This window comes from Gastrolobium bilobum, unplaced genomic scaffold, assembly GCF_033153095.1.
Source record: "Gastrolobium bilobum isolate Gb01-03AN ecotype WA unplaced genomic scaffold, APGP_CSIRO_Gbil_v1 utg15942, whole genome shotgun sequence".
Classification (NCBI taxonomy): Eukaryota; Viridiplantae; Streptophyta; class Magnoliopsida; order Fabales; family Fabaceae; genus Gastrolobium; species Gastrolobium bilobum.
In genome coordinates, this window is record NW_026896758.1 from 61,059 (window position 1) to 75,298 (window position 14,240).

General features: G+C 31.7%; 1 protein-coding gene across 1 annotated transcript; it reads right to left on the bottom strand.

Moving 5' to 3' along the window:
* Positions 1–10,211: 10,211 nt before the first annotated feature.
* Positions 10,212–11,866, bottom strand: LOC133301893 (transcription factor BEE 1-like). The gene is made up of 6 exons (XM_061501608.1): positions 11,470–11,866; positions 11,256–11,375; positions 11,009–11,074; positions 10,852–10,920; positions 10,667–10,744; positions 10,212–10,399 (listed from the first exon to the last, which is right to left on the bottom strand). Exons 1-6 carry the CDS (start codon positions 11,854–11,856, stop codon positions 10,307–10,309), a joined length of 813 nt encoding a protein of 270 aa, XP_061357592.1. The 5' UTR covers positions 11,857–11,866; the 3' UTR covers positions 10,212–10,306.
* Between the last annotated feature and the right edge of the window lie 2,374 nt (positions 11,867–14,240).

Consider the following 14,240-nt stretch of genomic DNA (forward strand, 5'->3'; position numbering starts at 1 on the left):
ATTATTGATTCCAGTTCATGAACGGTTATAATTTATTTGACCTAATAGATTATAACCGTTGATGAACGAAAATCAACGGTTAGGATCTAAACTGATATAAGCTTATATCCTTTAAAAAGATAGAGATTTTTCCTTTGTGCTCAACTTGTAATATCTTTTCATTTTTTAGTTTTTGTTTTTTTTTTTTTTTTAACTTTATTTTGCCCTTTATTTTGTTAATTCATGGCTTAATTTGACAGAACAGAATATTTGTTCTTAAGTGATAAGATATTAGTTCCAAAGAAAGTTTGTTAAGAGATTTTGTTTTCCAATGAAGTTTAGATGTTGTTAATATAGGGATATGATTTTATGTATACTAATTTCATGTTTATTTTATCTATTTCTTCCCTACATGTAATTGAGATTATAATATAATAATATTGGAGAAAAATAATTTTGTTAAAGAGAAGTAGATGAAACCCAAAGTGGATCGGCTTAGCCGTAGGATTGGCTAGACCCCAGGATAAACTCCTACCAAAAAAATGGAAAAAGTTCAAATTTTAAAGTCACTTACTTGAAAAGAGCTTTACCGTAAATAATTTCCGGGCCCGTAGTGGTAACATACTTTGCTATTGTACAAAAAAAAAAAAAAAAAAAAAAAAAAAAAAAAATTAGACATAATATTGGATCTTGTTATTAAATATTTTTACTTGTATTATATTTTTTTATTTTTTATTTTTTGGTATAATCTGGAGGTATCCTCATTCAACCTCCTCTGGTCACTTTGCTTTCGGGATACAGCCATGTAGGCTAGTCCCTTGTTGGAACAGCGAGTGCATTAAACTTTACTACCGGATGAAGATGAGACTAATCCCCTATTCGAGGAGGAAGACATATCCTTTGACTCCAAAAATTTGCTTGAGGCAGTTTGAACCCATGATTCAAGCAAATTCTTAAAAGCTGAGTGAATGTCAAGAACACACAACAAATTTCTAATATGTATGTGTTTAACTAACTTATTTTGGGCTTAAAATAATTTATAATTAAAATTTTATTAATTTTTTTTTTAAAGTGATAACTCTTGCAAGATATGTTTTTTTCCTTCATTTACAGTCCAAACAATTCAGATCAACCAAAAAATACACTTTTAAATTAACCAAACCAAATTCAGGACAGAATAAAACTGTTTCTTCACCAATATTTTGTTGTCAATAACTGTCCCTTCACCTGATTTTCTGATATTTCGTTGTTCTGAAAATGATGTTTAATAAAAGACACCTTAAAGCTTCAGTACTATTTTAGTGCAATGAATTTATGGACTGGATCAAAAAACAACATTATAAATTATAATCATGGCTTATCAATTGTCATATTCAATGCAACAACCTAAGCACGTGGGGGAAGACAGAAGATTAAGCTCGTTTTCTGCATTCCAAAAGGAGCAAGCGAAACACATGGGCTTAAATTTCTAACATTTGGGCTTTAGCAAGTCCTTCTTTCATTTCCATTTTTGTCACAAAAAATTGGAAGCATTAGAACATTACTCTGGGCCTTTTCATTTTGAAGTTACACGATCAAACTGCTTTTCCAAACAGGGATGGAAAGTTCATGCCAAAAAGGGATGCGAGAAAGAAAAAAACAGAGCAAAGCTTAAAAAACTAAAAAGCCACATTGGGGATGAATTTGATGATTAATTACATACAAGCAACCTCATTACACAATGGCAATTTAGACGTGCACTTTATTTTGCCAGACCAAACAATCTATGCCCAACACAAGTTCGATATACCTCAAATTGTACAAATAAGTTTAGATGTTTGTCTAATGTATGAATCATATAATCAAATTCAATTTAATAAAAACTAAATTCACAATTAGTTTGTTGTGATAAATAAATAGTTGCTAGCTCGCACTAGCATTGTATTTCATTCTTATTGTTGAAGTGTGTAACACCCTGTTCTAGAACCAGTTTGTTAACATTGCATTATGATATTAAGCGCAATTATAATCACGTTGGTTCAATTAGAAATTCGGATAAATTTTTCTTTCTAAGCAAAGTCGGGGGATGCCGAAGGCAGGGCTAGTGACTGGAGTGAAGTCGTAACAAGGTAGCCATACTGGAAGGTACGGCTGGATCACCTCCATTCCAGCAAAAGAAAATGATTCACTTAAAAAAGAAAAATTCTTGCTTTTTTAAAGAATTTGTATGACTTCTCGAAATATAATGACTAAAATAGCTACTGAGAATAATGATCCACGTTAGGGGTGTTCATCAACCGATCCAAACCGATTCAAACCGCGGAAACCGAATCGAAAAACCGATAACCGAAGAAAACCGAAAACCGAAAAATCGAAAACCGAAAAAAAACCGCAAATTTTAATTGGATTGGATCGGTTTTCGGATGGGTTGATGAAAACCGATCCAATCCAAACCGATCCAATATATTAATTCTCCTCTACCTACTTGTCCTTTCCCCAACCATAACCCAAAAACTTCTAAATCCAAGACTCATTAACTCATTAATTAAACAAAAAAAAAACTTAGTCACGTCTCATCAACTATAGTATTGTTTACTGATATTTTTGTATTTCAAAAAATAATAATTTACAAAGCTAATATATACAAAAGATGTTATTTGCACAATAATCATGAAACTAATTTTAGGATATTCAAAAAACCGAAAACCGATCCAATCCAAACCGAAAAAAATTGGATTGGATCGGATCGGATTTGAAAAAAAATCTAAACTGAACGGATGATTACATGATCAAACCGAAAGGATTGGATCGGATGAGTTTTGCCTCCAAAACCGATGCAATCCAGACCGCGAACACCCCTAATCCACATAAAAGAGCTGCATAGACCACTTGTAATACCTGACAACTTGCAAGGATCAATGACGGTCCCTACATACTAACACGAGACTTTTCAGCATATTTTGTCCCCACTCGCACACTTTCTGGGAAAACTTCCCAAGAGGTCACCCATCTCATAATTGTCCTAAGTCAAGCACGCTTAACTATGGAGTTCTTTCGTTCCGGGCTACCGAAAAGTAGATGCCTCTTATTGGTATAGGTAGTACCAATTAATTCTTATAAGTTATTCCCAACTGTACCGTCTCATACCAGCACAGTCTCTGGAATCCCTCTTTTTCGGGTGTTGATTTGATTCATTCATGTACCCCGTTGCTAGAAGCCTGCCAGGAGCCGCTCCTTGTCCATGTCTTTTCGTACCGACGATCACTCCCCGCCCTCGTCAGTTCCCGGGATGTTACAAAGTGTAGTTAATAAATTTGCTCTCTGTTTTTCTTCTAATTTTCTTTATATATCTTTACATCTTCGATGTGTGAAACCAGTTCTTTTGATTAAAAAACCTCCATACAGTGATATATTTAAGGCTTGATTTAAAATATATATATATATTTATGGATTCGTTGATTATCCAATTACTATCAGATTCATTATAAGAGAAACAAGTTACTTATCATTTAAAACAATGGTTAATAGTTAAAATTTGAACATTTATTCTCTCCAGTTCTTTTGATTAAAAAACCTCCATACAGTGATATATTTAAGGCTTGATTTAAAAAAAAAAAAAAAAATTATGGATACATTGATTATCCAATTACTATCGGATTCATTATAAGAGAAACAAGTTACTTATCACTTAAAACAATGGTTAATAGTTAAAATTTGAACATTTGTTCTCTCTTGAAAGAGTATAATTCATGTATTTATCACTACTCAAACGGTACCGATTTTGGAAAAAACATTTTCTATGTAGCAGCCGATGGGATTTGATCTTATGGCTCATGAAGATGTCAAATAACTACTTACCACTAAGCTACGTTCTATTATTGCTCTATTTGCACCATTTGATATATTTATCATATCATTTAATAGAATTGCTTCAAAAGTTACATCTAGTGGGGATCAAACCCTTTTTATGAAGATATAACTCATAGTATATAAAACTAGGCTACATTTGGTTCTTGGTTCAATTGTACCATTTAAAAAATTTATTATATAATTGAATACAAAATTTAAATTTATATACATATCCGGGTCAGGCAGTTGAACCAATAATCCACTTATCGAACTAGTGATCCATTGACTCTGTACCCCGACCGAGTCGACGACCGATCCGGATTTAATAACATCGGTCCAACCTCCTCTAAGTTGTCTCGTTTTGTTTAAGCATATATTAAAATAAAAATATTTAAATTGCAGGACATAAAGTTAATGCAGTAAAATGGGTAAATGATGTCATTGTCTTCAATCAACACATTTTTAATGTATGTACATAAAATATCTATATTGTTTTTTCCATTCAAATAATTATAAATTTTATCTTTTACCTTAATGATTTAGTCTAATGACAAATCATTTCATCATCTTCTTCTAAAATCTCAAGAATAACTTTATATAATCACCGAAGAGCTTTAATTTTATTTTTTAAACTCTCTATTTATTTTACTTTAGCTTGAATGTAGCTTTTAGCTTAATAAAAAATGTGTGTAGGTGTGCGTATGTGGGCGCGCGTGTATGTGTGTGTGCGCGCGTGTATGTGACTCTGGTTAAAAACTAAGGTAAAAAATCCTTAGGGGACATTTGCTTCCGAGGAAAGTGAATTTACTAGAAATGTTTTCAAAAAATTATTTGATAGGCCAAAATATTTTTAAAAATGTTGGCTTAAGTTTCCTGATATTATATTTGGTTGATTGTTAATAATTTTTGAAAATGCAGGCTAATTTTACAAAACTAACCCTAAAAAAAAACATTCGAGCAATAGCAACAATCAGAAAGCAAATCTAACAAAAGGGAATTCACAAAAGGCATGAAACACAAGCAAGAATTTCAACCCCAAATTGTAGACGGATCACCCCCAAATGACCCAAATCCTAATAAAGAGAATCAAAAAACAAAAATTTGCATTACTTCAATATAAAGCAACATGATATGATAATATGCGAAAGAGAATAGGAGATTTCAAACAAAAAAATTTCAGAGTGATTCTGAAGTGCACAAACTGCAGAGTCCTCCACAATAAGTTTTTCAACAAAGAGACATAGAAAACAGATCGATTAGAAACACAAAAAATGAAAATATTTTAAAAAAAATTGAAGTTTTGCGTAACATATTTTCTCTCTATTATTCTTCAAACAATCATAACATCAGATGGTGAGAGAGTTCACAAACCTTTTGAAGCAAAGTTTCTCACTTTAAAAAAATGTTTTAATATTTCTACGGTGAATGCACATAAGTTATCTATATTCAATCTCAAAACGACGTCGTTTTGAATTGAAATATTAAAAAATTATAATGATAAAGGCTATTATAACCTTGAAATAAATTATAATTATAAAAATACCTTAATTTTTACCCCAAAACTACGTCGTTTTGGGCTCAATGCAAATAACTTGTCTGCATTTACAGAAAAAAAAAACCCTTCAAAAAAGGGAAAAGTTCAAAAACCTCCATGTAGTATTGCTTTTAATCACTTGTACCCCGACGTTTTTTTTAATCACCTAATCCCTTGTGATTTTTTCCATCCACACCCTTCTTAACATTGTCAGAAAATTAATTAAGTATACATATTTTACCTTTCTTAGAAGAAGAAAGTAAAGTGATAAAAAAAAGAGAGAGCAAATGTTATGAAAATTAGAACTCTTAATAAAAGACAAAGAAAAAAACAATAAAAAAATAGAAGAAAAAGAAATCATAATTATAAATTTCCAATATATTTGCCTTTATATTTTTTTTGTCCTTGGTCTATTTATTCTTTTTATTTATATATATTTGGTCTTTTTTATATCTCTATTTTATTCTCTCTTTTGTTTTTAATTATTTTTTACTAAAATCTTTAGTAGATTGGGTGGCCCAAGACTAAAAAAAATCTAGAAGAAAATCAGAATAAAACAGACCAAAAAATACAAAAAAGACCATACATATTTAAATAAAAAAGAATAAAATAGACCAAGGAGAAAAAAATAAAAAAAATAAAACTAAATATATTGAAAACTCGTAACTGTAATTTCTTTTTATTCTATTTTTTTATCTTAATTTTTTCTTCTAATTTTTTTGTCTTAAGTATGTTTTTTTTACTTGGATAATTTTTATTTTATTTTTAGATTTTAGTCTTTTCTGTCATTGTTATGATTTTTAATAATTTGGTCGTATTTTTTCTTCTTTATTTTTTTTAATAAACCACAAGTATCCTCCGCTGGAAGCAATCCTGTTCAGGACAGGTCCAAGATTAAAGCTTTGAACCCCTCCCAAAAATGGTACTGGAAAGATCAAACACATGCTCCAACCACTACATATTCAACTATCATGCGTCAATTGAGCTACTATCATTTGGTTTCTTCTATCTTTTTGTTCTTATTCTATTTTTTTTTTATTTTGACACATTTGATTTTTTTTTACTATTTTTTTCTCTTTGTTTTTTATTAAGTGTTCTTAATTTTCATAACATTTGGTCTTATTTTTTCTTTTTCTTTTGTATCACTTTATATTTTTTTTAAGAATGATAAAATAAGTATATTTAGTTAATTTTCTAATAGTGATGAGGAGAGGTTTGAATAGTGATTAAAAAGAAAGTATAGGATGTAAGTGATTTAAAGTAATACATGAGGATATTTTTAAACTTTTCAAAAAAAAAAGGGGCAAGTTTATCACCTTTACAACCAATTTAATCACCGTTGATTTTCGTCAATCTAACGGTTATCATTTATTGGAATTAATAATTAATTAATAAATACAACCCAATAATTTTTAATAAATGATAATCGTTAGATTAACGGAAATCAACTGTAATTAAATTAGTTGTAAATGTTGTAAACTTTTTTGGTGGTAAGTTTATCTTAAAAAAAAATTATACAGACAAAAGCACTAGTAATCCAAAGTTTCTCACACGCGTAATAAGGTCGCCAGAAAAACACCATTAATCGGTGAGTCGACAGCTAAAGAAACACATGAAAACACATCAAGAAAAAGGGAAAGAAAGAAAAACAGAGATGAAAGAATATAAAAAAAAGTTAGAGATCTGGATTAAAAAGAACCCAGAAATAATCATGAACAACATCACCCAGACAGCAACGCCCAAAAGCAAAAATGAAGGAATACTGTTACCAAAAAAAATAAAAATAAATGAAGGAATACATCTGAGATAGAAAGGTGGCTCGAAAACACAGGGTATTATTGTCCGAAAAATTTTGTGTATCCAAATCTTAAATCCATGTTGGAATTATATGATGGGGTTTGCATTTGTCATTTAATATGACACCACAAATTATTTTACACACATAACATTTTGGGGCCCACATTTTTGAAGAAAAAAAAAAAAGAAAAAATTATGGCACGCAAAACGAATCTCTGTAACATTACACAATCACTTTTTCTACAATGAGTCTTATAAAACCGTTATATGATATACCCATTTATCAAGCATCAACTTAACTTTTAAGATCCTTTAAGTCCATATTCCTCCACCCATATACCCATTTATTCATGCATGGTAGCTCTAAGTGACAAGGAAACACCAAGGTCAAAATTTATAACAAATTTAAGTAAATAAGATTTTCAATATCAGTTTATCGAAAATTTAAAATTTATCTATGTACCAAATGTCCCCTTAAAGAAACTAGGAAATTTTTGGCCTTTAACAAATTGGGGTTGAAATTACAAAAATAACTTGTCATCTATCCAAAAATAAAATAAAAATCTAGAGCCAAAAGCTACGGATGTGCAAATGGGGGCTGATGGAAACTAAATTATTACCATGTAATGGATAGAATGACTGGTTACAAATTTAAAATCCCTCAGCAATAGCATGAAAAGACAGCCGTCATAATTTTGGTATGAAACCTATCCTGCCAAGTCAACACCACTTGACCTTAATAGTGTGAGAGGTGAACATGTTGCTTTTAAGAAGATAACAACAAAAATGAGGTGATATTGTTTCAATTCTAGAGTCATGAACTTTCTTTTGAATGTTAAAAATCCAAGACCATACATTACAAACAGATACTGATAGTTTAGCTTCCATTTGGCTAATTTGGTGGGGTTATAGTATACCTGACTAGCTAACAACTTCCACTTTCACTTCAAAAGCTTGATCATGAGCCCACTATACTTGTAATTGGGTCCTTGAACTTGCCCAACTTAATTACTAGTCTTACTCTCCAACTACCACCTCCTAACACATGTGTCTCCAAATCTTAAGTCCATATTGGGAATATATGATATACCCATTTATCAAGCATCAACTTAACTTTAAGTGAGACCCTTTAAGTCCATATTCCTCCACCCTTATTCATGCATGCTAGCTCTAAGAGACAAGGAAACACCATGGTCAAAAGTGGGTCAAATAAGAAAGATTGAGTTGGAGTGAAGAAGCAAAAAAAAAAAGTGGCTTTAAAGGTTCACAAGTTCTTATCATTTTCTGGAAGATGGAGAACCCACATTGCCCATCCTCTTTTGAGCACACTATGGCCCATTCAAGCTGTCCTCTTCTTCTCCCAATTTCATGGATGCAATGCATCTAACCCTCCCTCTTTCCCCCTTCCATTAAACAATGACAACAAATATGCTATAATCTTATAAATATTTTCTGTCCTCAATCATTCACTTAATGAATTGGCAACATCCACAAGATTTTATTCATTCAATGGTCTTAGTGGGTTCCATGGACACTATTTCTTTTGGATTTGGCTTGTGGTTTGTCATATTACTAGAATTTGTTGCTCTCACACACCTCACTACACTGACAAAATGGATTAGCAATTTCCTTGTTTTACCGACAAACAAGATTTTTAAACTACTTTTTCATAGAAATAATAGATTATGGGGAGCAGAACATTAGTGAAATTGGTCATAATCATCAAATTGTATAAAATCAAAATGATATTAGAAAATCCAAGCTTTAGGGTCCCCCCCAAGTTTAGTGGTTCAAATTTCATTAACAATACCTTGTAGCAAGGTCATGTTATCACTAGACTAAGAAGATGTTTGGATTAATTTATTTTTAAAAACAATCATTTCTTTATCAATATTCTTTGAGAGAAAAAAAAAAAGAATATTTCTCTTAGTTAATTGGTTACTAAACAACCACTAAATAAGGATCAGACATAAACTCAATCAACCTGGGAAACCTCCTAAGAGGAATATTTATTAAAAAGAAAAGACATTGTTGATAATATTGTTGTTGCCGTAGGTCCTACAAGACATGGACCTTCTAGTTGATCCATCAATTCAGTCTGGCTCCATGTGCGGAACTTGGAAGAACAAACGCATTCACGTGAATAAATTCTCACAATAGTTTTTGCAAGTAAAATTAGCCAAGAATTCTAGTAAGATTTGGAATTAGTTATATGTTATTTATGTAAGATTTTTCAAGCTCAACTAGCAAAAAGAGAACCGTATATACATAAACCAGCCAAATATACATTCAACTTAAAAGAGTCTCAAAGTTCAGATTGACCAAGTTAAGAGTAGATATCTATGACAATTGATAAGGGAAGTAGGGAATAATACATAGGACTCAAAAAAACAAAGACTTGGGTTGGGGTGTTGTGTTTGATATCATTGTTATTGCAATCATGATCATGATTTCATCAAACTCAATAAATTTTAGAATGACTGGACTGCAAATCATCAGAATAATAATCCTTTCATGATATTTTATACTTTGAAGTTAAGTGAAAATATATCCCCCAGGCTTGTTCATAAATGAAAGGCCACATTGTAAACCATATTATTAAATTCTTGCTGAATAATACATTAAACTTTGCAGCTTGGAATTATTTTAACTCTTACTTGCTATTGCAAACAGATTAAACAAAAGTTTCGATAAGCTCAATTAATTGGGCTGAAACTTCTATTATCCTTAAAAAAAAATTATGCAGAGTGGTAATTAATTATACTTAGTGCCTGCTTAACTAGCCTAAAGTGCACACATACTTTGGTCATAGACACAAATACATGACAAAACCCTTTTCTTGTTATTTATGTTTCCTTTGTGATATTTTTTATTTTGTTTGTGCAATGATTATTGGCCTTCCTATATTTGCACATATACAGTAAAATCTAAAACTGCAACCACACCATTCCAATCAAGTTCCACAAAAAATATATGAAACGTAGGCTTTTATTTACTTCCATTTCATTTCTACATATATTTGAAGGATTGTACAAGCAAGAATGTCCACTTGTGCTTGTAGCATGGAGTGGAAACAAATTGATCTATAAAACTTGTAAAAAGTAAAGGAGCAAATGAAGTCTCTTCATGTCTTGTATGGCTGCTGAGTTAAAACATCCAAAACTAAAGTCAAAGGGGCCAAGTTGGTTGAAAGCAAGAAACTCCTCCATATCCTTCTCTCTTATACTTGGCTAACTCTTTTGCCTCGGATGCCCTTGCTCTCTGCCACAAATCAAATAAATAAATAAATAAAATAATTATGCTACTTTGATCATCAACTTGCAACTACCCATACCTGTGTCTAGTAGTATATTTTTATATTCACCACCTATAATAACCTTATTCTTATTCATCACAGCACTTTGCATATATATGAATTTAGAGGTTTTCATGCACACCAACTAATTACCACACAGAATGAGCAATTACTAAAACCAGCATATAATTTTTTTCCCCCACTAAATAAGACCATGAAAATTTTAGAATTACCTGTATTGTTTCTAAAGCATCAGTCTCTGAATTGAAGTCATAGTAGGTACTTGCAGCAGTAAGTTTCAAGGAAAGGAACTGCAAGAAAAGCCAAATGTAAATTGATATTAAGGCTATGTTAAAACTATCTTTTCTTGGCAATAAATGGATACTATGTTTTCATTTTTTGACTTTTGATCACTTACCTCCACTTGATGCTGCAAAGACTGGACATAGTTTATGATTTCATCCAACATTACAGCCATACCCATGGTCTGCAACCATTAATGAAAATGAAAATATGAGGGTGAGACTCATGAAGTTAGAGACAACTTGATGGTTTCTAAAGGAAGATGTCTTTACCTTGTAACATCCTGGAACTATGTTCTGTAAGCACCTTAATTTCTCATTGATTTTCCCTCTTCTAACCTGAATAACAATGAATAATAGATATGTATTACTGTATTAGTACACATTCATGTTTATCAAAGAAGCAAGAAAAGTAGCTGAAGTCATTGAGCCTATTTATATTTGATGATTAACTTCTTTTTGTGTTTGGTACTGAAAATTTCTTTCTTGGCTTGAACAAAAGGGGATTTAGGAATTATACCCTTTCTGCTAAACTGTGACTATCAGTTGCTTGACCTCTTCTGGCTCTGACATGAACCACTTCCTTTGCTTTCTCCTCTTCTGTTACATTGCTTTTTACTCTCTTTCCTCTTCCAGAGCTCTGAAAATTTTCAGAGAGAAGAACCAATCAATATCCAAGAAAACCAATTCAAAAGTAATGGAGAATAAAAGGAGAAATAGTAGAAGAAATTCACTTGTTTTGTCTTGCTTCCATTCTCAGAAACTGCAGGAGTTGAGTTTGCTGAACTGGTCTCAGGAGTATCCTTTATTTTCCTCTTTTTACCTTCATGGATTTCATTTTCTGCTGGAAAAATGGGAAGGGAAACTGGAACAGCATTGTGATTAACATGATGGACTAGACCAGGAAAACTTTCTTCCAAGTTTCCTGGATACTCATGTTCTTGAGGGCCCAAGAAGCTGTCACAGGAGAAAGGCATCAAGTTCTGCATGTTCAAATTTGAGTTGTCAAGGACATGTGAGTTCATCCCTATGAATTGATTTAGGAGTTCCATGCTTGGATCAACATCTAAGAAAGGAAATGAGGGTCTAAAGCTTTGCAAATTTTCTGTGAATTCAGCCATGTGATTTTAAATGACAAGAGTTTCTTAGATGTTTTAATTGGTATATGGATAATGTGGGTTACACTACTATTTATACTGTAGAATTGCAGCTACATTGATGAATGGGAGCAGTTTGAGGTGGCCACGTGGCAGCTCAAGCTTCTGTAGTTTTTGTTCCCTTAGTTGGCCCCATATACAGAGAAAAATGTCCAATATCAATAAGGGCCCATGTTTTTTGTGAAAAAAAGCACTTCATATTTTTGGAGCTTTTAGACCTTTTAATTTGGGAATCCTACCTGTGTTATCTTATTATCTAATTTTTTAGCTCTAGTGGGAAAAGTGCACTTGTTTAGTGCGGAAGCATAGTCTAGGTGCAAACTCCTTCAAAATATGAGTTTTCTCTTTTCCTTACTTTGTGAGTCTGTGTGAATACCACCCCAACTTTATTTCTTTGTTTTTTTAATACAATTTGTAGAATACAATGGAATGCAATTCTCAACATTCCCTTGAACCTCCTAGCTCTTTAGTGCATGAAAATTGATTGTCTAGTTTCTGCAACTATTTCAACATTTGATCAGTTGGTTTGTTTTCTGAAATTTTGCTTCAAACTATAATTTTGAAAAGTACTGTTATGTTCAATTAATAACAATCAAGTTTTGTCTCACTATGTGAAGTTAGCTACATCATGAATTTGTAGATGGTGTTACATTTTATCAAAAGTTAAATTTTCAGTAAGATTATTTTGAAGTGAGATTTTTGTAAACATATTTTTATATTTTAAACCTTATATTATATAATCTTCTTCCGACATATTTTAATATGCTTCTTCTGACACAGTTAAATCTCTGTAGGAAAGTTTTTGTCATTTTCTCCTAAATGTGTGCCATTTCTCAGCACAACAGCTGTTTCATTCCAAGAAATTGTACCAATCAAATTCGTTGATTTACATCATTACCACAGTTATTTGTAAGTGTACGATGTATACATAAAACTATGTCCAAATGAGATAATTGGTGTCACATGCAACTACAAATTTATTAAAAAAATATTAAAAACTTTTTTTTTTATTATTTCTTTAAAATCTTTTGCAATTATTAATAAAAAACATTAACTGAAAATAAAAGTAAAAAATAAATCAAACACCACTTTAGATGGTCACTTTCTCTTGTCCCCCATTACTACAAACATCAACCTTGGTGAACTAGAATTTTCCTCAGTATTGTGACATATACTATTTACACAAACTGTCATTTCACATTCTTCTAGTTTGTCCACACTTGTCGCCACATAAGCATGGTGCTTTATATTCACTACTATATGTGAACCTTAATTATGTACCCAAAAAAAATAAAATATGAACCTTAATTCCCACCCGCTTAAAAAGTGTTATATGCATTTGACAATGTAAAGCCATAGAACATGAATGTAAGGGAGAAAAAAAGATGAAAATGTAGTTTTCTTAGTGAGCAAGGTATACATTATGCTGTTTTCAACCTTTCAATTACTACTGTTTAGCCACACAATTCATTATCTTTTTGTTTCCTCACACTTGCCTCTGATTAGAACTGATATTTGACAAATGAATGAACCAAACTTTATAACTGGCCTTCTGACATGTGAGGTGTATGTTTGGTATACAGCAGTTCATTCAACTCTCATAAAGGGTTACATTCCTTGGTCTCACAGTCTAAAGAAAGCATATATAGGCACTGAAAAGTAGGAGTTGCCCTATATACCCAATTGTAGCCCCTTACCAAAAAAGGATATTGTTTGAACATTTTTTTGTAAGCATTGAGGGCTCACATACAAAGACAAATAGTTAAATTTGGGACAAACGTATCCTTATAGCAGTAATACCTTATTACCCCTTCTCAAAACCACAAACATAAATTTGAAAACTGAATGTGAGACCTTAGTACTGACTGGACTATAAGAGATTTAGTTGTCATGTCACACTCCCCAATGGGATAATATTTTCCATATTATAAACGTGCACTAGTGAACTTGCCCATATTTGCATTTAAACCTTAGTGTAAATAAATGGTCTACAGCCAAATAAGTTCAAGGCCTGAAGAGGATACCATAAAAAGATGGCCAATGTATGGATGGCTACTAGGTAGGCTGGATTTACCTAACATAACTGCAAATTTTTTGACTTCTGACCTTTAGGAGCTAGCTAACTTGATGTATTCTCTCTCTCTCTCTTGTTCTCAAATCTCCTTCTTTAACTTCCTTTAAATTTTAAGGTAACATTTCTCATAACCACTAAAATGTTTTTCAAAGTTAGGAGAGTTAATTAACTGTTGATATTCTATGTGTCAGATGCATGCCTTCCAGTGAGTTCTTCTATGATCTACCTGTGCTTTTCAAAAACACAAATAGCCTTTTATATATCAACCTTTAAC

Bases quoted from the DNA above. Each gene is read 5' to 3' on its own strand.
- LOC133301893 (XM_061501608.1), bottom strand. From the start codon at position 11,856: ATGGCTGAATTCACAGAAAATTTGCAAAGCTTTAGACCCTCATTTCCT. The intron at 11,075-11,255 runs GTATAATTCCTA...ATTGTTATTCAG, and splicing joins GTCACAGTTTAGCAGAAAGG to GTTAGAAGAGGGAAAATCAA. The intron at 10,745-10,851 runs GTAAGTGATCAA...CTTTTCTTGCAG, and splicing joins CTTTGCAGCATCAAGTGGAG to TTCCTTTCCTTGAAACTTAC.